The sequence below is a fragment of the Myotis nattereri genome (genome assembly GCF_964212035.1).
Source record: "Myotis nattereri genome assembly, chromosome: 2".
In the NCBI taxonomy this organism is placed as follows: Eukaryota; Metazoa; Chordata; class Mammalia; order Chiroptera; family Vespertilionidae; genus Myotis; species Myotis nattereri.
The window spans coordinates 155,437,666-155,464,246 of record NC_138076.1 but is presented as its reverse complement, the minus strand read 5'-3'; the positions used below and the strand labels follow the sequence as shown (position 1 = coordinate 155,464,246).

Here is a 26,581-nt window from a genome sequence, read left to right as displayed (position 1 = left end):
AATATAATAAGATTACTTTCTGTAGAGTTAGGGTATTTCATGGTGATTTCGGAAGAAATGCAGTTGTAATCAGTTGAGTAGTGAGGGGGGAAATAAATAGATATAACTTTTAAGTCTTGTCTGTTATAGTCATAAATTAACCAATATAGAGAATTATTTAGTAAAGTATGACAATAACCTTAATTATGTCTTTAATTTTGTTAGTCAAAGAAACTAACTAGACATGAGAGTAGACTTTCAAATCACTAAACTGTTCAGATCCCATTTTGGGAGGGAAGAAAATGGAACTGCCATTTGACCCAGTGATCCCACTTCTAGGAATATATCCTAAGAATCCCGAAGCACCCACCAGAAAGAATATATGTACCCTTATATTCATAGCAGTGTTATTTACAATAGCTAACATCTGGAAACATCCCAAGTGCCCATGAGTAAATGAGTGGATAACAAAGTTATGGTACATATACACCATGAAATACTATGCAGCAATAAAAAGGAAGGATCTCGTAACCTTTAAGACAGCATGGAGGGACCTGGAGACTATTATGCTAAGCAAAATAAGTCAGAGAAGACAAGTGTCACATGATCTCACTCATACGTTGAATCTAATGAACAAAGTAAACTGATGAACAAAATAGATCCAGAGAAAGAAGCACAGAACAGACTGTGGAATCTCAGAGGGAAGGCAGGGGAGGGTGTGTGTGGGAAGAGATCAACCAAAGAACTTGTTTGCATTTATGCATAACCAATGGATACAGACAATAGGGTGATGAAAGCCTGGGGCAAGGGGCTGGAGTGGGCTAGACGGGGTTAATTGGGGGAAAAAGGGAGCATATGTAATACTTTTAACAATAAAGATTTTTTTTTTTTAAGAAAGATCTATGACCCTTTGAGATAATATGGAGTGACCTGGAGATTATTATGCTAAGTGAAATAAGCCAATCAGCAAAATATACAAATGTCACATGATCTCACTTATATGTGGAATCTAATGAATAAAATAAACTGATGAATAAAATAGAACCAGAGGCATGGAAACATGGAAGACTGAGAAATCTTGGAGGGAAGAGGGGGGTTGGGCAGGAAGAGATTAACCAAAGAACTTATATGCATATGTGCATTGCCCCTAGACACAGACAATAGGGTGGTGAAGGCCTGGGACAGGGTGGGAACCTAGGGGAGAAGGGACAGTGGGGGAAAAATAGGGGAACATCTGTAATACTCTCAATAAAGTTTTTAAAAGTACATTGAAATGAATATAAAAATTTGGAAGGAATTAGGAACTAACAATGACTTATCTCTAGGTGTTGAGATTATAAGAGGCTTTTAAAAATATGTTTTTTATTGATTTTAGAGGAAGAGGGAGGGAGAGATAGAAACATCGGTGAGAGAGAAACATTGACATTATTTGGTTGCCTCTCGCACTCCCCCTACTGGGGATCAAACCAGCAACGAGGACATATGCCCTGACCAGGAATCGAACCAGTGATCTCTTGGTGTATGAGTTGTCACTCAACCACTGTGCCATACCAGTTGAGCATTTACTTTTATCTTTTTATCTATATTTTTCTCTCTAATGAATCTGATATTTCCCTCTAATTGTTTTTCTTGAATGAATCTGAGTTTTAAAAATACATTTTAAAAAATTTGTGATTCTGAACAAATGAATTACACTGTGTCTTATTATTTCTTTCTTTTTTTTTTTTTGGTAAGATTAAAGGGTTAGAGGATGAAATTTATGTTTGTGTCATTATTCTTAGCCTAATTGATATTTGAATAATTAAAACAACAAAATAATGTATATTTGAGGTTAGATATTAAATGTTGACTGGGCCTTACATTTTCAGTAAAATGGGACTAGTTTCACAAGGAATTAACAGATATGGGGATGTTTTCTGCATAATATACTATGACTGTAAGTAAATTTAAGAATTCTTTGCAAGATTTTCTAGATTTAAAAAAATGCTTATTTGTCATTGTATTTTTTCATCAGCTTGTGTTTTGTTTAAGCAATCTACGTATAACAGAATATTGTGTTCATTAATACATCTGCACATGAGTGGAATTATCTTTACACAAAAGAATCAATAAATTGTGTAACTTACTATACTTTCTTTATTAATCAAGGTTTCTCTCCTCAGCTGCCTATTTTAAATACTTTATCCATTTGAATTTGTGCAATCTATTTTCTTTCTTCTGTTCTTTATATTTAGAGTCTTTTAAAAAAACTTACTGACATATTATCATTTTGATTTCACATTGTCACCAGTGCTAATTTCAGAATTGTTTGTAAACAAAATAATAAACTGCATAAACTTATATTAAAGCTAATTTATTCATAGAGATTATTAAGAACTTTATTTACTAGTGAGACTGTTCAGTACAAACTAAGTTAATTGCTTTTCTTTTCTTTTCCTTTTTTTTTTTTTTTGCAACTAGCACCAGGAATTTAGTTTCCTCCTAAAAGAAAGAGTATGTCCTCTTGTGATAAAGCTCTTTTCTCCAAATATAAAGTTCAGACAAGGTTCCAATACTTCATCTTCTCCAGCACCAGTTGAAAAACCATATTTTCCTATCTGCATGCGTTTGCTGAGAGTTGTATCTGTTCTGATTAAGCAATTTTACAGTCTTTTGGTAAGTACTAATTTTCATATATATTTTTGTGTGTTATTATAGGCAGTGCTCTTTTTATTTATTTTTTAAAATATATGTTTATTGATTTTAGAGAGGAAGAAAGAGGGAGAGATAGAAATATCATTGATGAGAGAGAATCATTGTTCAGGGCCTCCTGCATGCCCTACACTGGGGATTAAGCCCACAAGCCAGGCATGTGCCCTGAACTGGAATCGAACTGCGAATCCTGGTTCATAGGTCGATGCTCAACCACTGAGCCATCCTGGCGGGGCGGCAGTGCTCTTTTTACAAGATGATCTGTTACAGTGTATTTAGCTTTTTCACTTCAGCTAAGTAGACTTTTTCTTATGAGTACCTATAAATATTCTCCTAGATACTAAAAGGCTCATTCCATTCTTTCTTGAATCTTTCCATGTTTAAATAGTATTTTTAATGAATGTTAAGGAGAGTCATGGTGTATTATCTGAAGGCAATATAGGATTTGTGACTTTGGAATTTAGTTTCTTAGCTAATTATCTATAACTTGATGAAAATTAAAATTATAGTATCTTCAATTTATTGTTTTCATTTTTACTATTATATATATATACATATATATATACACACACACATACAAATTAAGAAGTTAAAAATTTAGTGAACTCTTATGATTAGAAATCAATTTCAACTTCCAGTTCAATATTGTATCTATTTTGCATAAATTTATGGGCGATAGTTCTGATCATAATTTTATCAATGTGGTGGCTTACTCTTAAACATTCAAATATTTGTCAGAGAACATGGTGTATTATATTTCTTGTAAATTTTAGATTTAGTCAAATTCAGCATTGTATAATTTTTTAGCATTTATAATCTTAGTCTTAATTAACAAAAATGATTGGTTTATCACCTACAGTGAGCAGTCAATGTACCAAATGTTAGCAACCACATTACAAGCTAATGGATAGTATAGATAGTTTTTATATTAAATTCTAAGGAGAGCTTTTTAAATAAAGGTTTTTCTGTATTTGTGATATACTCATTATAGGTTTTCTTTTCATATTCCAAATCCATTTATGCAAAATGAATTCAGAAATAATCTTTATAAGCATTTGTAGTTATTTAATATTTCTGGTGACAGAGGATACATCTGTAATGCACACTGATATATGTAATGCATTGTTTAGAACTATCTATTGAAAATCATATCATTTAAGAATGTGTTGCTATTTAGGGATGCTATAATTTATCAGAGTTTGGGTCCAAGAGTTTAAGACTCTTGGTTTATTCATAATTGTTGGGTTGGTCACTTTCTGTTCTACCAAAACTAATAATATATAAATTATTATACTTTGGGTACCTAAGTTTATGAACTTAATTATTCCATAGTCCCTTTTTCTCTGTAAGGATTAACTTTTTAAGAATTACAGTCAGTATTTCCTGCAACATGTAAGGTATTTGATGTAATCTCCTATAATAATATTAAATTGTAAAGCCAAAACTTTGTTGTCTAATTATATACAATTAAAATGGAGGGGGACAAGAAACCCAAAACACTAATTAGAAAGAATATATGCACATTGTTCATTGCAGTGTTATTTACACTAGCTAAAATACAGAAGCAACCCAAATGCCCATGAATAGACAAGTGGATAAAGAAGTGGTGGTACATATATACAATGGAATATTACTTGGCCATAAAAAAGAATCAAAGCTTACCATTTGTGACAGCATGGATGGACCTAAGTGAATAAGACATATGATTTTACTTATACATGCAATCCAAAGAGAGTAAGATAAATGAACAAACAAAATAGAAACAGACTCATAGATACAGGGAACAGACTGATGGTTGCCAGAGGGAAGGAGGTATTGGAAGGGCTAGATGAAAAAGGTGAAGAGACTAAGAACTACAGATTGGCCCTAGCCAGGTAGCTCAGTTGGTTAGACTGTTGTCACAATACAGCAGTATTACGGGTTTGATTCCCAGTCAGGGCACATGCAAGAATCAACCAATGAATGCGTATATAAGTGGAACAACAAATTGATGTTTCTCCTTCTCTCACTCTTCCTTTTTCCATTTCTCTTTCTCTCTAAAATCAATAACTTTTTTAAAATTAAAAAAAAACCTACAAATTGGTAGTCACGAAATAGTGACAGGGATGTAAAAGTACAGCATAGGGAGTATAGTCAGTAACATTGTAATAACTGTACGGCAGTGGTTCTCAACCTTCCTAATGTTGCAACCCTTTAATACAGTTCCTCATGTTGTGGTGACCCCCAACCATAAAATTATTTTCATTACTACTTCATAACTGTAATTTTGCTACTGTTATGAATTGTATTGTAAATATCTGATATGCAGGATGTATTTAGGCGACCCCTGTGAAAGGGTCGTTTGGCCCCCAAAGGGTCGCGACCCACAGGTTGAGAACTGCTGCTGTACGGTGACAAGTGGGTACTTAAAATGTCAGGGGACCTCTTTATAAAGTATATGATTATCTAACCACTATGCTATATACCTGAAACTAATATAAAATAATATTGAATATAAACTGCAATTGAAAAGTAATAATTTAATTGAGGGGAAATTCTGTGAGGCTTTACATTAATTCAGAAATTTTGTAAGTTCAGTTGGAATTTGCTGAAAATAAGTGAAATGTAGCTTAGTTTCTCCAAAGACGGGAAGTTTTTACATGTCAGCTATTACATTTTCTGTATTAATATTTATAGTCTATTTCAATCCACAAAGAAACTTTGAAAAAATGTAAGCCAGAATGACATCCCCCTGGAGAACACTGACTGAACAACAATATATAGACCAGATTGCATTTCTGAGAACTTCAGCAACCATTTGAGAGATTACAGCACTCCAGGCAAGTGCAAGGCCAAGAAGAGTTTCATTATAGTGGGTAGGAAAGCTCATTCACTTACCTGCTATACCGCATCCCATTCCTGACACAGCACAGCAAAGGCCTGATCAAGAGAAAATTTCCAACTTACGGCTTCTCCTTCAGGTGGGAAAGTAGGATAAAATGTGTAACCAGCATTCTGCCCAAGGGACTGTTTCTTTGTCTCACCTAATTCTTGAAGCACTGATAGCACCCATGGATGCCTGTGGCCCTGCTGAAAACAAAGGCAAGGGCTATGGCTTGCTGCAGCACCAGAGACTGCAGTACTCCAGGCATACACCGGGGGGAGCTCCTGAATCGAAACAGGCAAACCTCTTCAGCTCTGAAATTACTGTTTACACATACAAACCCAGAAGAGACACATCAACAAAAAAGGTTTGGGGGACCCCAAAATTTCTAGCTAGATTGATTAGTGAATATCTTTTCTTTTTTTAAATACATTTTATTGACTTTTTACAGAGAGGAAGGGAGAGGAATAGAGGGCTAGAAACATTGATGAGAGAGAAACGTCGATCAGCTGCCTCCTGCACACCCCCTACTGGGGATGTGCCCGCAACCAAGGTACATGCCCTTGACCAGAATCAAACCTGGGACCTTTCAGTCCGCAGGCCGACGTTCTGTCCACAGCCAAACTGGTTAGGGCTGAAGATCTTTTCTGTACAAAACTAATTTATAAAGAGTAACAGTGTTAGCTATATTTTCAAAAGCCCAAATTTAAACAGAAAATAATAAGTCGTACAAATAAATGGGAAGACATTGGCCTGATCAAAGGAACAAAATAAATCTCCAGAAACTGACCCTAAAGAAAGGGAGATGATTAGTTATTTGTCAAAGAATTTAAAATAACGATCCTATAGATGCTCAGTGAGCTAAAAGAGAATACAGACAGTTAAATGAAATCAGGAAAATAATGTATGAACAAAGTCAAAGAAACTATAAAAGAACCAAACAGAAATTCAGAAGCTGAAGAATATAATAATGGTTGTGAAAAATTCACTAGAAGGGGTCAACAGCAGGCTGGATCAAGCAGAAGAAAGAACTGGCAGACTTAAAGACAAGCTATTTGAAATTGTCAAGTCAGAGGAACAAAAGAAAAAAGAATTAAGAGACCCTAAGGGACTTATGGGACACTGTCAAACTGACCAACGTACAGATGTCTAGGAATGAACTGTGTTTTACCTTATACTCAAAATACCTCTGACACCACAAGTGGGGACTTTTCCCCCCACACTGACCAATTGTCTGACAGCCAGTAGTCTTACATTTCATCCATAAGTAGTGGGTCACAAGGTAACCCACAACTTCTGTCATACTTAGCGATAAGTTGGAGGTTCTCATGAAGTAAAAATACCCTACTTAGTAAAAATAATTTGCTAGAGTGGCTCACAAAACCCAGGAAAACATTTTACTTACTAGAGGTATCCCCTGCTTTCTAAAAGTTTGCATTAGGCCACTTCACTTTTCTTCACTTACATTAGTACCTGTTTTCATTAACTAAAAGACATTTGTAAAGGATTTTTCCTTTTACAAAAAACGTCAGTACTGTACTAATGTTGGTCTTTTATAAAAGCAAAGTGGCGTAATGTGAACTGTTGGTAAGTGGGGGTACCCTTTGTTTTAAGCCATTTTGGCTTACAAAAGATTTCATAGGAACTCTACTTGGGATAGTAGGGAAAAACCTGTATTCCTGATGTATTACAAAGGATATTTTAAAGGAGACTGATGACCAGGCAGATGAAGAGATACATAGGGTGTAATCTGGAAGGGTCCTGAGAGCAGGAACTTCTGTCCCCGTGACGTTGGGGTGTGCCACCCTCCTGGCATGTAGATGTGTTCGCCAACCTGGAAACTCCTCAACTTCATGCTTTTAGGATTTTTATGCAGGTTTTATCATGGAGGCATCGATTATTAAATCACTTTCCACCCCTCTCCAGATAATTGGGGGTAGGTCTCAAAGTACCACACTTCTAATTATGGTTTGGTCTTTCTGGCAACCATCTCCTTTCTGGCATCCATTAAAAGTTTCCTCATTAGAGCAAAAGATGCTACTGTCACCCAGAAAATTCCAATGGATTTAGGAGCTCTGTCAGATGTTCCTATCACTTAGGACATCATAAGGGTTTTAGGAGATCTGTATCAGGAACTGGGGGTTGAGGTGGGGTGGGCAAAGGCCAGATTTTAGAACAAAAGATGCTCCTAGCACTCCTAAATACAAGGATTTTAGGAAATTGTGTCAGGAACTAGGGGCAGAGATTATATCATTTATAAGCTGCAGTGCTGGGATGTTAAGCAATTCTTTTAAGCCGCCAAACTCATGCTCTTAACCCCACTGCATTTTATAACTACACTGTTTCTTAGTTCTCATTATTTCCCCTCTCCAAGTCTGCCAGTGCAAGTTTCTTATTCTGCTCCTATATTCTTCATGTTTTGACTTTGGTCTCCTTGATATGGTGGGGGGCGGCTGGGGGGGAGGGAGGGGGAGGCGGCGCTAAAAGAATGGGGAAATAACATTACAGCCAGCTACAGGAAAGATTGAATGTTACTGCCTCAAGGAAGAGAAAGGCCTATTTCTGTACTTTCCTCATTAATTGGGGGTGATAACCAACTGGCAAAACTTCCTTTCACAACAATAAGACAGCTCTAGGACTGTGTTTGCAAAGATGAAGCTTCAGAAGTATATAAGATATTACTTCCTTGGTGTTATAGTTTTTTACATTAGACTTAACATATGGGAAAATTCAGACATTCTAGTTTCTCCAAGGGCAAAAGTTAGAGGTATGGTTGTTGTGGGGTGAGGTATGTGATTGATGTGGAAGGCTACCCTCTTATTTTTCTGTTTTCATTATCTGGTCATCAGTACAAATGTCAGCACATTGAAAATGGCAAGTAATACCTTAGTATTGTTAGGAAAATAAATATCACCTCGCAGAACCCCTGAAATAGTCCCAGGGACCACAGTTTGGGAACCACTACACTAGAGACTCGGTGTTCTTCCCCGAAATTCACCAGCGTATCTTGTTCTGAAAAGTAGGGGTGAAGGTAACTGATCTTCAAAGGCTAGTTCTGTTAATGTATCTATACTGACTAGAGGAAATTAGAATGCCCCAGTTGTGTTGGGACAGATATAACATGTCAAGTATACTATATTTTTTCCACTTTCTAACACAGGGGTCCTCAAACTACGGCCCGCGGGCCACATGTAAATACAATTATTGTATTTGTTCCCGTTTTTTTTTTTTTTTACTTCAAAATAAGATATGTGCAGTGCGCATAGGAATTTGTTCATAGTTGTGTGTTTTTTTTTAAACTATAGTCCGGCCCTCCAACGGTCTGAGGGACAGTGAACTGGCCCCCTGTTTAAAAAGTTTGAGGACCCCTGTTCTGACATCTGAGCTAGGTGCCTCTGCCCTTTGAATCACTTAGGCTCCATGCTCAGATATATTTTTAAGGAAGATAACTTTAAGGAATTTATGAAACTTAATTATAAATGGCTAATTCTCTCTCCTGCCTTTGACTTTCCACTTTTAAAAAGTAATGAATGGGGATAAATTGGCTTGTCTAACCTAATTTTCTACTTCACATACATTTCTCTAACAGAGGAAAGGACTATAGGAATTCAGAAACATTCATCACCCTTCATGCTAGTATAATGGAATTAATGAAGTATCTTCGAGCAACAATTGGACTTAAGCCATAGATACTAATCTTGATACCTACATAGTACTTTCTAAAAAATAAGGATAAACGATTAACCACGTTAGCAGATCACTGTTGTGAGTTTTCAGGGATGTACTTAGAGACACTGATTTTTTTCCTGTTAGCTTTTCCTTATATAACTACTTTTCTCCACTCCCAATTAAGAGTTTTAATTTATTTAAAATTAAAAGATTTTATTGGTTTGTCCATAGGAATAAGATAAGAACAAGGCTGCAATTTATAATTCTTAGATTTAAAGAAATATTATTTAAAAAATCTTACACTTTTTAGGTAACTGAATGTGAGATATTTCTGTCACTTCTGGTGAAATTTCTGGATGCAGATAAACCACAGTGGCTACGAGCTGTTGCAGTAGAATCAATACACAGACTCTGTGTGCAGCCTCAGCTATTAAGGTAAACCTCAGCAGTATTTTGTTAAATGTGTAGGCTTGTTTTTATGCCAGTAGGAAGAGTTTAAGTATTTATTTCCAAATATTAGTGATTTCTAAACACAAAAAGTGGATTGTGTGCATATGAAGGGGTTGGGGTGTTGGTGTGGAAAATAACTGGGAGGTGGCAAAAAGTGTGTTAGTAGTTGCCACCAGCCGAATTTACTGAGTTAATATGGCCAAGGTGATTTTTTAAGAACATTAACCTCAATCTGAACCATCATTCTAAGTTCGTAAAAAAACTCAAATATGAAGTTTTAAGTATAGTATTGAGACTGATTTGTCAATGTTACTTAGTATAAAAAAAGTCTAAATATTTTAATATGTCCAAACATTTTCTCAAGAAACATTTAAAATTATTTTACAGGTCATTTTGTCAGTCCTATGATATGAAACAACATTCTACCAAGGTTTTTCGTGATATTGTGAATGCACTGGGCTCTTTTATCCAATCACTGTTTCTTGTCCCTCCTACTGGAAATCCTGCTACCGCAAACCAAGCTGGTAAAGACTCATTCATATTTTCATTTTTATGTTCTGTCACAGTTTAAAGTAATCACTAGTCTGAGAAGATGTTTTATAGATATCCTTGACTAGAGAAATGTAATTACTTAAATGTATTATATCTATTGTATAACATTTTGTTATATTCATTTATAATATTTTATATTTTATATATGAGTGTAAAGACACGTAAAGAATAAGTTGAGCTCACAGAGGCAACTGTGTTTATTTCTCTCCAGAATATGTTTTCTGATATATATGTTTAGTTACTCTAATCACATAACAAAAGTTTAGATGCTAATCTTCATTTTAGAAGTTGCCTCATTTGGTATGTCTCTTTAAAGAGTCTGGTTATTATGTTAGGAGATCTTTTAATCTCTCTTTTAACAAAACAGGTGAACTTGATTTAAGTTTGGCAAACAATGTCTTTTTGTTTCCCTTCTTTTCCACTTTTTGCTGTCTGATCAGTGGCTTTTTATTTTTTATTCTCACCTCTGATAAAAAGTGATTAATGAAAGGTATATTATAAAGTTTGTCTGTATTTTTATTATTAGAAAAAAGGAAATGGTGCTTTGATGAAAGAGGGATACTCTCTAATAGCCAAAGTAGGATTGATAAATTTCATTTATTTGTATAATATCCATTTATATAACATAATTTTAAAAAATTGATCAGGTATTTAATATTATTGATTTGTAATTAAGTAGTAACATGGTATCTTTGTTTTCATCCCTTAATCCAAAAGGAAACAATAATGCAGGTGGCACTGTCTCAGCACCAGCTAACCCGGGAATGTTGGGGATTGGTGGAGGTGTTACTTTACTACCAGCCTTTGAATATAGAGGAACTTGGATACCTATTCTGACTATAACAGTACAAGGCAGTGCTAAAGCAACATAGTAAGTAGTAATAGCATTATTTTGTAAGGAAATATATTGTTGGGAATGATATTTTATCCTAAAATGTTTCTCTCTGCATTATATTTTAAATTCAGACCTAGTATTTTAAACACATTTTAGAACTAATTATCTTTTGCCGTATTTTGAGAAATTATTTAAGACTAGACTTTTTTTTTTTGTACTATTTGTAGGTTGTTAGCAGCATTATAAAACAAAATGTGATTTCTTTACCTAAGGACCTATTCAGCTATCTGTATGGAGTTTTAAGTATATGGCTTGATTTCACACCCTGTGAACTTAGGTTTTGTAATACTAGCAAATTAGTTCACCTTTTAGAAAATTTAGTTTCCTTATCTGTGAAAAGAGACTAGAGATATATTAACTTTTCAGCCAGAAATTATTGGGTATTCTTTTGCACATGGATTAATTAGTATGTTCACATTGGAGCTTCCCTGTTGAATTGGTGTCTTTCATTAATTCATTGTGAGGTTCCGTCTAAAATTATTTTCACTATTTTCTTTGAAGGCAAGGCACAGATATAAATCTTAATTGTGTGTTCTGTTCTTTTAGACTTTTAAGTGTGTAATAATTTGAAAAGTTAACTGATGTATAGACAGAAGTAGTTTCGACATAAGTATTGGTAACATTCTTTTAGATTTATTTCAGTATGGCTTTCTTCAAAGTTGGGCTTGTGACGCTTTTTGCAATATGACCTTAAGTTTAAAATATTTAAATAAATGTGTTACGTTTTATTTAAAAGTAGAATTGATGTAGTAATTCTAATAAAATAGCACTGAAATGGTTAGGTAAGAAAGTGTGGGCTTTGTTTTAGGTTTGTGATATAAATAAAAAGTATAGATTACCTTTGTCTCTTACCTATTTTAGAACTTAAAGTCTATAACCATAGAATTTGGGAATTAGAGTTTTTTATATTTAGGACTATTTTTATCTGTTTTAATTGCATTTTACCAGTAGGTTATATGTTCTTTAAAAATAGAGATTTGTTAAACAAGATGCTTAACATTTATTGGTTTAGTACAGTGATGGCGAACCTTTTGAGCTCGGCGTGTCAGCATTTTGAAAAACCCTAACTTAACTCTGGTGCCGTGTCACATATAGAAAATTTTTTATATTTGCAACCATAGTAAAACAAAGACTTATATTTTTGATATTTATTTTATATATTTCAATGCCATTTAACAAAGAAAAATCAACCAAAAAAATGAGTTTGCGTGTCACCTCTGACACGCGTGTCATAGGTTCGCCATCACTGGTTTAGTATGTGACTCTATGAGGTTAATTAGTCTGATAAGGATTAGACCCCAAAACTTTACCCATTTAAGTAAATTTCTTGCTCAAAATATACATATATTTTTATTAATTACCTGAATTTTACAATGCTCAGAGTTGCCACTTACTAGTTTTTCTTTTGTTTTTGAGATATAATTCATATACCATAAAATTCACCCTTTTATTAGTCCTTGACTGGGAATCAAACCCAAGATCCTTCAGTGCCCAGGCCAGTGCTCTAACCACCGAGCCCACTGGCCAGGGCTATAGTTTTTTCATTTTAATGAATTCATTTTGTCTATTTTTTTCTTTGTTTATGCTTTTGTTAACATATCCAACAATTGATTACCTAATTTGAGGTCATAAAGACTTGTGCCCATGTTTTCTTCTAAGAGTTTTTAGGTTCAGCTCTTATATTTAGGTAATTGATTCATTTCGAGTTCATTTTTGTGAATGGTTTAAGATAGGGCTCCAATATCACTCTTTTACATGTGAACATCCATTTCCAGCACCATTAATTCTTTCCCTCTTGAATTATTCTCTCTACATTGAATTATCTCAACATCCTATCTAATAAAAGAGTGATATGCAAATTGACCGTCACTCTGACACACAAGATGGCTGCCACAAGATGGCCAGCAGGGGGAGGGCAGTTGGGGGCGACCAGGCCAGCAGGGGGAGGGCAGTTGGGGAGGACCAGGCCAGCAGGGGAGGGCAGTTGGGGTGACCGGGCCAGCAGGGGAGGGCAGTTGGGGGTGACCGGGCTGGCAGGGGAGGGCAGTTGGAGGCAATTGGGCCAGCAGGGGAGCAGTTAGGTATCAATCAGGCTGGCAGGGGAGTGGTTAGGGGGTGATGAGGCTGGCAGGCAGAAGCGGTTAGGGGCAATCAAGCAGGCAGGCAGGCGAGCAATTGGGAGCCAGCAGTCTTGGATTGTGAGAGGGATGTCCGACTGCTTGTTTAGGTCCGATCCCAATGTAGGATTGGGCCTAAACGGGCAGTCGGACATCCCTCGAGGGGTCCCAGATTGGAGAGGGTGCGGTCTGGGCTGAGGGACATACCCTCCCTGCCCCCCCCCCCCATGCATGAATTTCGTGCACTGGGCCTCTAGTATCTTAAAATAAAGGAAGTTAAAACCATAATTCCCTATTTGCCATGATATAAGACAAAAGTTTTCTTGCCTTTTGAAAGCCTTGTCCTAACCATGTGTAAAAATTGCTCTGAAGTTTGAAGTTGATGCACTGATGCTCTGTTATTCTCATCGGGTTAGCAGATTGTATCTGAGATGATAGGTGAGCTCAGTATCTCACAATACTTTTCCCCAGTGAGCAAGCATCTTCCTTTTTATAGGATTGATTTGATTTGATAATACCTATTTTATTTACTCATTATTATTTTTTAGTTTTTATTGTTGAGAATACTATAGAGATCCCCATTTTTCTTCCCATTGTCCCCCTCCACCCAGTTCCTGCCCTGTGCCAGGCCTTCACCACCCTACTGTCTGTGTCCACAGGTAAAATCTTTGGTTAATCTCTTCCAACCTCCATCCCCTTCCCCTCTGAGATTCCTTAGTCTGTTCCATGCTTACATGCCTCTGATTCTTTTTTATTCACTAGTTTATCTTGTTCATTAGATTTCTTGTTTGTTTATTTTGATTTTTAGATTCAATTTTTGATAGATATGTTTTTGTTGCCATTTTATTGTTCATATTTTTTCTTTTTTTTGTTCATATTTTTTTATTTCCTCCCCTCCTCCTCCTCCTCCTCCTCCTCCTCTTCTTCTTCTTCTTCCTTCTTCTTCCTTCTTCCTGCTTCCTTCTTTCTTCCTCCTCCTCCCCTCCTCCTCCTTCTTCCTCCTCCCCCTCCTTCCTCCTCCTCCTCCTCCCCCTCCTTCCTCCTCCTCCTCCTCCTCCTCCTCCTCCTCCTCCTCCTCCTCCTCCTCCCTTTCAGAATACCCTTCAATATTTCATGTAATACTGCTTTGGTGGTGATAAACTCCTTTAGCTTTTTTTTTTTTCTTTGTGAAGGTCTTTATCTGACACTTAGTTCTAAATGAGAGTTTTGTTGGGTAGAGTGATCTTGCTTATAGGTCCTTGCTATTCATCAGTTTGAATATTTCTTGCCACTCCCTTCTGGCCTGCAAAGTTTCTGTTGAGAAGTTAGCCAACAGTCATATATATGGGCACTGTCTTGTAGCTAACTAATGCTTTTTTTGCTGATTTTAAGAGAAAATTCTCTCTTTGTCTTTAACCCTTGGCATCTATATAATAAAAGCCTAAGCGATCATTACGGAGAAATGACCAGAATGACCAGTCACTATGATGCGCACTGACCACCACGGGGTAGATGCTCAATGCAGGAGCTACCCCCTGGTGGTCAGTGCGGTCCACAGGGGGAGCACCACTCAGCCAGATGCCTGGCTCATGGCTGGCAAGCTCAGTGGTGGTGGCAGGAGCCTCTCCCGCCTCCGTGGCAGCGCTAAGGAGCAGCAAGCCAAGCGCATAAGGAGCAGTGAGCAGGTGGGTGGTAAGGAGAGAGGGGCCCCGGACTGTGAGAGGGCGCAGGCCGGGCTGAGGCACCCTTCCACCCCCAGTGCATGAATTTCGTGCACCGGGCCTCTAGTTTTAATTATGATGTGTCTTGGTGTGGACCTCTTTGGGTTCTTCTTGTTTGGGACTCTGTACTTCCTGGACACATAAGTCTATTTCTTTCACCAGGTAGGGGAAATTTTCTGTCATTATTTCTTCAAATAGGTTCTAAATATCTTTATCTCTCTTCTCCTCTGACACCCCCGTAATGCAATTGGTATGCTTGAAGTTATTCCAGAGGCTCCTTACACTAGCTTCATTTTTTTGGATTCTTTTTTTTTTTTGCTTCCTCATATTTGTTGATTTGCTTCTTGGAATCCTCTACTCTACTGTTGAATCCCTGTAAATTATTTCAGTTAATGTATGCTTAATTTCTGACTGGTCCTTTTTCTTGTCTTACATTCTCATTTAGATCCTTGAAAGTCTTATAAAGATCCTTGATTAACCTTACAACTATGGTTTTGAATTCTGTATCCAGTAGTTTGCTTGTTTCTGTGTTTTTTTGTCTCCGCATTTTGGCTGCTTCCCTGTGTTTGTTTCTATGTATAGGTAGAGCTGCTATGTCTCCTGGGTTTGGTAGAGTGGCCTTATGTAGTAGGTGTCCTGTAGGGCCCTGTGGCTCAGCCTCTCAGTCACCTGAGCTGGGCACTCTAGGTGCACCCCTGTCTGGGCTGTGTGCACAGTTTAATATTTGAGCCTTGATTGCTGTTGGCATCACTGGGAGGAATTGATCTCTAGGCTAATTGGCTGTGAGGACCAGCTGCAAGTACAGTGGGAGAGCTGCTGTGCAGGAAACACCCTTATGGAGCAGGACTTGCTTCAGTGGGGCTTTGGTGCTCACTGAGTCTGCCTCTTGAGTATGTTGCTTGTGGATGTGTAGTGTTGTAATCTGATATGGTCTGAAGCTGTCCACCGGGTGCACTGGCTCTAGGGCCTCCAGAGAGGTGCAAAGTTAGCCACTGCCTGGGGCCACCCTGCAGGAGGTATTTGTATGGTGCTTAGAGATGCCCAGGTGAGGCCAGCTGTGAAGCAAGACAGGCTGCTGCTAGTGCAGGGTCTTGGGCTCTTTATTGATCAGTTTGGGGCATGCTGATACCAGCTGCAGCTTGTTTGAAAGATTTTAGCAAAGTCTGAAACCTGAGCAAGGTCAGGCCATGCATATGGAAAAGCCACTGCAAACAGTTTGGGTGGGACTGAAAATTAGATGGGGTGAGGTCTCAGGGAATCACCAAGGTGGAGGAAACAGTGTGGGCCATACTGATGGAAACTCAGATATGGCTGCTAGTCAGCCCTGCCAATGGAGAGGTCCCAGCACAGGAACAGTGACCCTTGAGAGCACCCCCATCAGGGAGAAAGCCACCCCTGAGTTCCTGCCTTGATGCCAGATAATCCAGTTCCTCCCATCTATGTTTGAGTTCCCCAGAGCCACTACCCAGCGCTGAAGCTCAGAGGAAGAGGGACCTTGTAAGTTAGTGCATAGGCCCTTTAAAAGGAACACCTGAGTCTCCAGCAGCCCCTCTGTCACTCAGCCACAATCTCTGCTGGTTTTTATAGCCTGAAAGTTATGGGGACTTCTCTTCCCAGCTCTGGGACCCTGGACTGGGGGTCTGGTCTGGGGCTGGGATCCGTGCTCCTCACAGGCTGCCTCCGCAGAGACAATCTTCCACCAAATTAAGCACACATAGGTGTTGGACCAGCCCATTCCCTGCCTCGAGCCCTCCTACCAGTCTCAATGTGCTTTCTTCTTTATTTCTCTAGTTGTACAACTTCCAGTCAACTAGCTTTCAGGCAGTTCTGAATGATGGTTCTGTATTTTAGCTGTAATTTTGATATGGTTCGATAACACCTTATTTTAAAAGCACCAGGTCAGAGACATATGTGTCCTTTTCCCCCATTGACCTCTCCCTGGCCACCTCCACCCCCCAGCACATGCCCTCATCCCCTTAGTGTCTGTGTCCATTGGTTATGCTTATATGCATGCATACAAGTGTTTTGGTTGATCTCTTACCCCCCACCCCAGTCTTTATTTTCTTCATATCAACAATTCAGGGAAAATATTGGCACAATTGGGGGAGAGGCAAAAAGTAAATCTACACTAATAAAAGAGAAAAATGGTAATTGGCGTACGGCGCTACCCTTTTCATTGGCTAATCAGGGCTATATGGAAATTAACTGCCAACTAAGATTGGCAGTTAACTGCCAACAAGATGGCGGCTAATTTGCATATGTAGGCACAATGCAGGGAGGCGAAAGGGAAAGCAGGAAGAAGCCCCCTGCCACTGACAGTGATCAGAAACCCAGGGGGGAGCTAAGAGCTGGGGGGCAGCCTTTGCCCTGGGGCCGCCTTTGCCCTGCCCCCCAGCCATGATTGGAGAATCAGGTGCCTTTGCCGCGCTGGCCAGTGATAGCAGGAAGTAGGGGTGGAGCCAGCAATGGGTCTGGGCACGGTCGAAGCTGGCAGTCCCAGGAGCTAGGGGTCCCTTGCCTGGGCCTAAAGCGAAGCCCACGATCGCGGCGCCCCCCGCTGCCACTGCGGGTCCCCGCTGCCCGGGCCCGACGCCTAGGCCAGAGGCGTTAGGTCTGGGCAGGGGCGGAGCCTGCAACCGCGGGGAGCTGGGGGTCCCCTGCCCAGGCCTGACACCTCTGCCGGAGGCCTCAGGCCTGGTCAAGGGGCCGATCCGGTGATTGGTGATCGGAGGGTGATGAGGGTCAACTCCTCTGGCCGAGGCATCAGGCCTGGGTGGGGGGCGGAGCTGGGGATTGGGGGGATATGATGGTCCCCTTGCCCAAGCCTGAAGCCTGGGTCAGAGGCGTCAGGCTTGGGCGGGGGGTGGAGCAAGCGATCAGAGGGACATGGGGGTCCCCTGCCCAGGCATGATTCCTGGGCCAGAGGCCTCAGGCCTGGGCGGGGGCCAGAGCCAGTGATGGGGGGAGATGGGGGTCCCCTGTCCAAGCCTGACACCTCTGGCAGAGGCGTCAGGCCTGGGCAAGGGGCCGATCAGGCGATCGGAGGGTGATGGGGGTCTACGCCTCTGGCCGAGGCATCAGGCCTGGGCAAGGGGCAGAGCCAGCAATCGGAGGGGTCTGGGGGTCCCTTGCCCAGGCCTGACGTCTGGGCCAGAGGCATCAGGCCTTGGCTGGGGGCAGAACCAGTGATGGGGGGAAATGAGGGTCCGCTGCCCAGGCCTGACGCCTCTGTCAGGATCGGCAAGGGGCCTATCCTGCGATTGGAGGGTGATGGGGGTCAACGCCTGAGGGCTCCCAGTATGTGAGAGGGGGCAGGCTGGGCTGAGGGACACTCCCCCCCCACCGCCCCCCCCACACACACACACATACAGTGCACGAATTTCGTGCACCGGGCCCCTAGTTATTCAAATAATTAGTTATGGCAGTGGTCAGGTTGTAATTTTTCTAATCAGTTTCTTAGATGTAGGACGAGAAAACAAACAGTAATGTCCACTTACTTTTACTATTCTATGAAATTTAATTTCTAGAATTTACATATTATAGAACTAGTTTCATGTATTTTCATCATTGTAGCTTCTCATTAGTGTTCTGGTTTTTTCATAATTTCAGCCTAGAGATGTTGGACAAAGTTGAGCCCCCAACTATACCAGAAGGTTATGCCATGTCTGTGGCATTCCATTGTTTGCTAGACCTTGTCCGTGGCATCACTAGTATGATTGAAGGAGAGTTGGGAGAGACTGAAATGGAATGTCAGACTAGCAGTGAAGCCACTTCTTCAACAACACAGTCATCAGAACAGCAAGAATTACAGTCAACAGCAGACGAAATGGATAAGGAAATAGGTGTGTTATTGTGATTCTATATTTTTAATTTTATTTGGAAATAATTTGAAATTTATAGAAAAGTTGCAAAAATAATAGAGTTCTCATATATTCTTCACCCTGATTTCCCAGTTGTTAACACCTCCCTATTTGTGTTATCATTCCTTCTATTTATATACATGTCACTATACTTTTTTTCTGGACCATTTTAATAAGTTGCAGACATGAGGCCCCATTATCCCTTAATAATTTAATGTGTATTTTCTAGAATTAAGGACAGAACTACTGTACAGTTCCCATTAAAAATTTAGCATCAATCCAATATTACCATTGAATTCCAGACCCCATTTAAATTTTGCCAGTTGCCCCTTTATGTTCCTGGATCACCTATTAAATTTCGTTCTATGACTCTGTACTATCCTTTAATCTGGGAAAGTTCCTTAATTCTTTTCATGTTTTATATGACCTTGATATTTTTTAAGAGTACAGGCTAGTCATTTTGGTTTGTCCTTTGGTTCCTCATAATTAAATTCAATTTAATCATTTTTGGCAGAGCTACCACAGAAATGTTGCTGTGCTATACTCACTGTGTTCAGCAAATGTCAATATGCTTCATAATTGGTGATATTAACTTTTATCATTTGGTTACTATGATGTCTACCATGTTTCTTCTGTGTAAAGTTAATTATTAACTTTTTGTGGAGAAATATTTTGAGACCTTTACTTTAAAAGATATTTCCCTCATTTTTTTCCTTTATTTATAAGTTCTTGGATTCCTATTTTATTCAAAGGATTATAATCTATGATTATCATTATTTGCTTTGACTCTCAGATATCTTCGACAGGGCCAGTGGGGACCCCCTTTCAAGATAGCACTTGCGCCTCATGTCCTTTTGTCATTTTCTGAGCACTCTTACTATCTGACACAACAAAATGTTCCAAGCTTATCTTGTTTTTTGTCTTGCCCAGTTCAGCAATCAGTTATTTTTCCAAGGAGTCCTAGTTCCTTTTAGTGGAGAATAGTATTTAGATACTAACACATGGGCACTAGGTAAACTTCTTGGTACTTGAATAGGAAATACACACACACAAGCACACATCTCTCTACATTTAAAAAAATATTTCTCTATGTGAAATATCAAGAGGTCATACCAGTTTTTCTAATTCCAGTTTAATATGACAAGGTCTATTTTTAGATTTCCGTATTTGTAATTCCCTTCTTCCATAGAGAGAAACTTGATCCCATTTTATTAAACATGTTTACTTTTTTGCTTGATCCCCAATGTATATAATCAATCTTAATACATTGACTCATTGCCAGCTGGTCACATAGGGTGAAAGTTTGGCCCAATAAAGGGGAAAGGAATAGGAATTGATCTGATATGTATACTTAAAAGATATAAGTTAACTTTTATATAGAAATATCTTACCATTGATATTTCAAAATAACTTAGTTTTAAGGCTTGCTAAATTCTGAAACTATAATGCAGTTTTTAAGTTTTTATTTATTCAGATATATTTTAAATATAATAGCTTTAATATTGAATAGTTGAGTTGTTGGTGGAATATTTGATATATTATAAGATGACCAGGGAGATTTTAGAATTTGACATATTGTCAAGTACTATGACATCTATAATTATCACCAAGTAGTTTATTTTTTTTGTTTTGTTTTGTTTTGCTTAAGTTAATAGAGCTGTTTGGGAAGAAATGGTGAATGCCTGCTGGTGTGGTCTACTTGCTGCTCTCTCACTCCTTCTTGATGCCAGGTATTAAGTCTTTGTAAGTTTTATATTGCATTTGACAATTAAAAAAAAACACTAAAATAGTTTACTTAAATTTGTCCTAAGAATTATTTTCTAATATTAGTTTTTATATGTGTATAATATTATTCTTTGTTTTATTTTGTTTGTTTTTTTTAGAATGGTTTACTGATTCCTAGAGAGAGAAGAAAGGAGAAGGAGAGGGACAGGGATGGGGAGGGGAAGAGGGAGGGGAAGGGGGAGGCGGGGGGGGGGGGGAGGAAAGGAGAGGAGAGGAGAGGGAGAGGAAGGGAGAGGGAGAAACATGGATGTGAGACACAACATTGATCGGCTGCCTCCTGTGGACCCCCTACCAGGAATTGAGCCTATAACCAGACATGTGCCCTGATTGGGAATTGAACTGGCTACCTCCTGGTGCAGGGGATGATGCCCAACCAACTGAGCCATACCAGCCAGGGCATTATTCTTTGTTTTGATTCTCCTCCCTTATTCTATCTTTGCCTTGCTCCCCACCAGAATTGTTGTTAGTGTTTTGGGAAAAAAAAAGTCCTAAAATTACAGAATGCCTTTTTCATTTCAAACCGTACTGTTACAATTATTATAGTCATAGTATTCAATTTCTTTGCTGTTTTTCTTCAGAATTGTAGAATTTACTGATTTTAAAATGATATTTTTAATTTTCAGGTATATGTTAGTTAACATTCCTCCTTAAGTATATTGATTTTGACAATTTTTAATAAATTTTCTTAAAACTTCCTTAAATACCTAATTCCACATAGTTTGCACTGTAATTAAAAATAAATTAATCATATTAATCACATTAATGAAATACTTTATTTTTTCAGCACAGATGAAGCTGCCACTGAGAATATTTTAAAAGCTGAACTGACTATGGCTGCTCTTTGTGGAAGACTGGGCCTAGTAACTTCAAGAGATGCCTTTATAACTGCAATATGCAAAGGTTCCCTGCCTCCCCATTATGCTCTTACTGTGTTGAATACCACCACTGCAGCCACCCTTTCCAATAAATGTAAGACTTCAGTTTACTCAAAGTTCTCTTCATCTAGTGGGCTGACAATGGCATAGAGAAAATATTATAGAACTTCTTAGTTCAAGCCTCTGCTCTTCTATTCACTGACTCTGTGACCTCTGTGAGAAGTTAATGTCCCTGAACCTCAGTTTCTTTCATCTTTTAAAAAATAATGGAACTTAGGATAGGGGAAAATGACATTAATTTTAAGCAATAATGGTGAAGATAAATCTGGAAATCCTTTGTAAACTATAATATATTGTCGAAATGGTGGTGGTTTGTATGTTTTTTCCAGTGGAACTAGTAGAACAGTAATGTTTGCAACTACTTATATTAAATAGATATTCAAAAATTTTTTCCTTGTTGAATACTTTCAAAACATTCAAGTTTCTTCCATGCAATGTAAATATATTTCAATAAGATATTCAATTTTTAAACTGAAAATGTGAATTTTGGTCTCTAACTTTAATTGAAAAGTTTACTGGGAATACATGTTTAAAATAGAGTCCTAATTCTAAGTTCTTACAAAGAAATCTACCAAAGTTACATAATTTGTTAAAGTTACATAGAAAATTAACTTACTTAATATTTGCTTAACCTGCCTTTGTTTTTGCCCTTCCCGAGTTTTAAAAGTGTTTGCACATAGGTAACTAAGTCATCATTGAATTTAGTTTCGTCAAATTAATGTCTTAAAATATAACATTACTTTGAATGCAACATAAAAGTTATATTTGAATTACTTAGGTATTCATTTCTATTGCAGCATATTCCATTCAGGGCCAAAGTGTCATGATGATAAGTCCATCAAGTGAATCTCACCAGCAAGTAGTGGCAGTGGGTCAGCCACTAGCAGTCCAGCCTCAAGGAACAGTAATGGTAGAGTACTTGTTCTTTTCTTGTTTGCCAGTTAACTTTCAAGGAAACTTTTGTATCTTTTTTGCCAAAATGTATCTTTATACTTATTTACTGTCTTTTACCTGGGTGTTATCTTTAGAAGAAATTAGATAAATATGCAGTTGACATTATCATAATCAACTATGATAGCACAACTTTTAAGGAAATGAATGTATTCTGTGTAAAACCATCCAAACCTATTTTCTTAATATTTTTGGTGTTTTTTTATTTGAATTTGATAATGCTGCTGTACAAGCTTTTAATTTTCAAGAATGCATAACAGTTCTGCAAATATATCCTTTTCTAAATAGTTAACGTCCAAAAATATCCAGTGTATGAGGACTTTACTTAACTTGGCACACTGTCATGGGGCTGTTCTTGGAACATCGTGGCAACTTGTCTTGGCAACTCTACAGGTATGTTGTAGTCTCTGGACCAGAGGTCGGTTTTGTTTTATATCTAAGTGCTAACAATTAAACTAAGCAATGTCGATTGGTACTTTGAACAGGCTGAAGGAATAAGCAGTTAATATGAGAAGGGAGAAGTTGGAAGGGAAAGAAGACATTGCTTATGTTGTATGAAATAATGGAATACTTCTCATAATGGCCGAAGTTCTAGACTAAGTTCTGCTTATGCTTGGTGTAATAAGTATTTTATATGACTATTAATTGCTGATTTAAATTTGGTTGTTAGAAGCCTACTACTGATTTTAGTTTTAGTTATTAAAAATTACTACTGAGTTTTAATTTTCTTTTTTTTTTATTAAATCTTTATTGTTCAGATTATTACATTTGTTCCTCTTTTTTTCCCCCCATTACTCCTCTCCTTCCAGTTCCCACCCCACCCTCCGCCCTCACTCCCCACCCACTGTCCTTATCCATAGGTGCACGATTTTTGTCCAGTCTCTTCCCGCATCTCCCACACCCCTTTTCTCCCCAAGAATAGTCAGTCCATTCCCTTTCTATGTCTCTGATTCTATTATAATCAACAGTTCATTCTGTTCATCAGATTATTTATTCACTTGATTCTTAGATTCATTTGTCGATAGATGCATATTTGTTGTTCATAATTTGTATGTTTACCTTTTTCTTCTTCTTCCTCTTCTTAAAGGATACCTTTCAGCATTTCATATAATACTGGTTTGGTGGTGATGAACTCCTTTAGCTTTTCCTTATCTGTGGAGCTCTTTATCTGACCTTCAATTCTGAATGATAGCTTTGCTGGATAAAGTAATCTTGGTTGTAGGTTCTTGGCATTCATCACTTTGAATATTTCTTGCCACTCCTTTCTGGCCTGCAAAGTTTCTGTTGAGAAATCAGCTGACAGTCGTATGGGTATTCCCTTGTAGGTAACTGAGTTTCTTTCTCTTGCTGCTTTTAAGATTCTTTCTTTGTCTTTTGCTCTTGGCATTTTAATTATGATGTGTCTTGGTGTGGTCCTCTTTGGATTCCTTTTGTTTGGGGTTCTCTGCGCTTCCTGGAGTTGTAAGTCTATTTCTTTCACCAGGTGGGGGAAGTTTTCTATCATTATTTCTTCAAATAGGTTTTCAATATCTTGCTCTCTCTCATCTTCTGGCACCCCTACAATTCGGATGTTGGTACGCTTGAAGCTGTCCCCAGAGGCTCCTTACACTATCTTCGTATTTTCGAATTCTTTTTTCATTTTGCTTTTCCGGTTGGGTGTTTTTTTGCTTCTTCGCATTTCAAATCTTTGACTTGATTCTTGCGCTCCTCTGGTCTGCTGTTGGGAGTCTGTATAGTATTCTTTATTTCAGTCAGTGTATGCTTAATTTCTAGTTGGTTCTTTATCATAGCATCGAGGGTCTCATTAGATTTCTTGTAGATCTCATTAAGTTTATCTGCGGCTTCTAGACAGTTCTTGAGAGACCTTAAAAGTGTGGTTCTGAACTCTATATCCTCCATTGACAATTTTGTCCTGTTTCTTTGTCTCCGCATTTTTTTTATGCTTTCTTGGTGCACCCCCTAGTGGTCTTTGTGCGCAGTCTTGTTGTAGTTAAGCCTTGACTGTTGTAGTTAATACTGGGGGGATTTGACCTCCAGGCCAACTGGCTGTGAGAGTCAGCTGTGTCTGCCTAATTTTCATTATTAGAATTTTTATGCTTATAAATGTATTTGTTTTGATTTTTAAAAACATTTTCAGCATCTTGTATGGATTCTGGGATTAAAGCCTAGTAGTGGTGGTGCCTTGAAACCTGGGAGAGCTGTAGAAGGACCCAGTACAGTAAGTTCTAGTAATTCTTACTCAATTAGTACTTCCCACAATGTTCATATGTTACATTAATTTTATTCTTCTCTTAGGTTCTAACAACAGCAGTGATGACAGATTTACCAGTGATTTCCAATATACTTTCAAGATTGTTTGAAAGCTCACAGTAAGATCAGGTTTTTAAATTGGTAGAAACATTATTATTAGCTATTTATTTTAGATCAGAATGGCTTATTCATTTCTTATTTCAGGTACCTTGATGATGTATCATTGCACCATTTAATAAATGCGCTTTGCTCCTTATCCGTAGAAGCAATGGATATGGCCTATGGAAATAATAAGGTGTGGTATTCTACCTCTGTGTTTTAAATATAGTACATTACTTAATTAAGGTGTGTACTCATCATGATATTAGTATCTTACTAATGGGACCAATATCTTGTTGGCTAATCCTACTCTGTTGAGTTTTAACTATTTATGGATCATAAATCAAATTCTGATTTGAACAAATTTGCATTCTATGTTTTTTAATCATTTCCTGGGAGTCTTATGTATAAATAGTCCAACTATATTTATTCATTGTAAAATGTAGAAAGCATTTTACTTTAAATAATTTTTAAGCTATAAATAAATCAAAATATTCCTGTGCTTCCCAGTTATAATAGGAATGATATTTTGAATATAGAAAGACATTGTCTCAAAAGTATTTTCTATTCATGTCGTCAATGAACAAAGCAAAAAATTAATTTTCAAGGTAGGGAGAGTCATTTATTACCTTCAGAAAGAAATGATAAGCTCCTTATTTTTTGTCCCAATAAAGGCAAGAGAAACTGAGACTTATATTCCTTGATTTAAATCTTGTATTGTCCCAATCATAAATTGTAACTATTATTGTGACATTTTATAGAATTTATTTCTAAATGTGGTGCTGTATTATTCTTTTTAAAAACATTTTGAAAAATACTCAGTACACAAGAAAAATGTACTTATAGAGAAATTATTATTATTATTTATTAATTTAAAACAATAATGCAGGGTAGGGCAAAAGTAGGTTTATGGTTGTGAGTATGCAAAACAGTTTATTCTTGTATTATTATTTATTAATTATTGTATTACTTTCCATACAAACAATGTAAACCTACTTTTGCCTCACCCTGGATTGATGCTCAACCACTGACCCACACTGGCTGCGCAAAAATGATTTTTGTTGTTGTTAATCCTCACCCAAGGATATTTTTCCATTGATTTTTAGAGAGAGTAGAAGGGAGGGAAGAGACAGAGAGAGAAACATCGATGGGAGAAAGACACATTGACTGGTTGCTTCCCACCCTGACCAGGGCTGAGGATCAAGCCTGCAACTGAGATACATGCCCTTGACTGGACTCGAACCTGGGACCCTTTAGCCCATGGGCCAAAGTTCTATCCACTGAGTCAAACTGGCTAGTGCCAAAAATGTTTGTTGATGTAGGCATAAGAGAGTATTATTAAACTGTGCTTTCTGAGAGATCAACCAAAGGACTCGTATGCATGCATATTAGCCTAATCAATGGACACAGACACCAGAGGGGTGAGGGCGTGAGTGGGGGGTGGGGTGTGGGGGGACAATGAGGGGATAAGGACACATATGTAATACCTTAATCAATAAAGAAAAAACAAAAACTGGTGGAAAGCAAAACAAAAAACCCCCTGTGCTTTCTATAAAAATTCTAAATATGCAGATGCTAAAATGAGTAGAAACATCTTATTTTCTACATTTTTATAGTTCATTAGTTATCAGTGTAAGTTAAATATTCTAGGTATTAAAGATGTATATATTAATGTTCTTTAGCTGTGGCTTTATAGTGACCAGTCATCTCATTTTGGTCCTCGTTGCAGGAATTTGTGCTAATGTGTTAAGGAAGTAGCTGATGGTAAAGCCTTCAAATTCTTTT

General features: G+C 37.9%; 1 protein-coding gene across 2 annotated transcripts in view; it reads left to right on the top strand.

The window, feature by feature from the left end:
- MON2 (MON2 homolog, regulator of endosome-to-Golgi trafficking) overlaps positions 1 to 26,581 on the top strand; it is a 123,467-nt gene that overhangs the window by 39,373 nt on the left and 57,513 nt on the right. For both annotated transcript variants that reach the window (XM_081082311.1, XM_081082310.1), the window contains exons 8-19: positions 2,440 to 2,634; positions 9,513 to 9,637; positions 10,040 to 10,176; positions 10,922 to 11,075; positions 18,526 to 18,758; positions 20,425 to 20,506; positions 21,346 to 21,530; positions 22,294 to 22,406; positions 22,736 to 22,840; positions 24,585 to 24,665; positions 24,743 to 24,816; positions 24,902 to 24,992. In XM_081082311.1, coding sequence (XP_080938437.1) covers positions 2,440 to 2,634; positions 9,513 to 9,637; positions 10,040 to 10,176; positions 10,922 to 11,075; positions 18,526 to 18,758; positions 20,425 to 20,506; positions 21,346 to 21,530; positions 22,294 to 22,406; positions 22,736 to 22,840; positions 24,585 to 24,665; positions 24,743 to 24,816; positions 24,902 to 24,992 — 1,575 coding nt within the window. The remainder of the gene's footprint in view (positions 1 to 2,439; positions 2,635 to 9,512; positions 9,638 to 10,039; positions 10,177 to 10,921; positions 11,076 to 18,525; positions 18,759 to 20,424; positions 20,507 to 21,345; positions 21,531 to 22,293; positions 22,407 to 22,735; positions 22,841 to 24,584; positions 24,666 to 24,742; positions 24,817 to 24,901; positions 24,993 to 26,581) is intronic.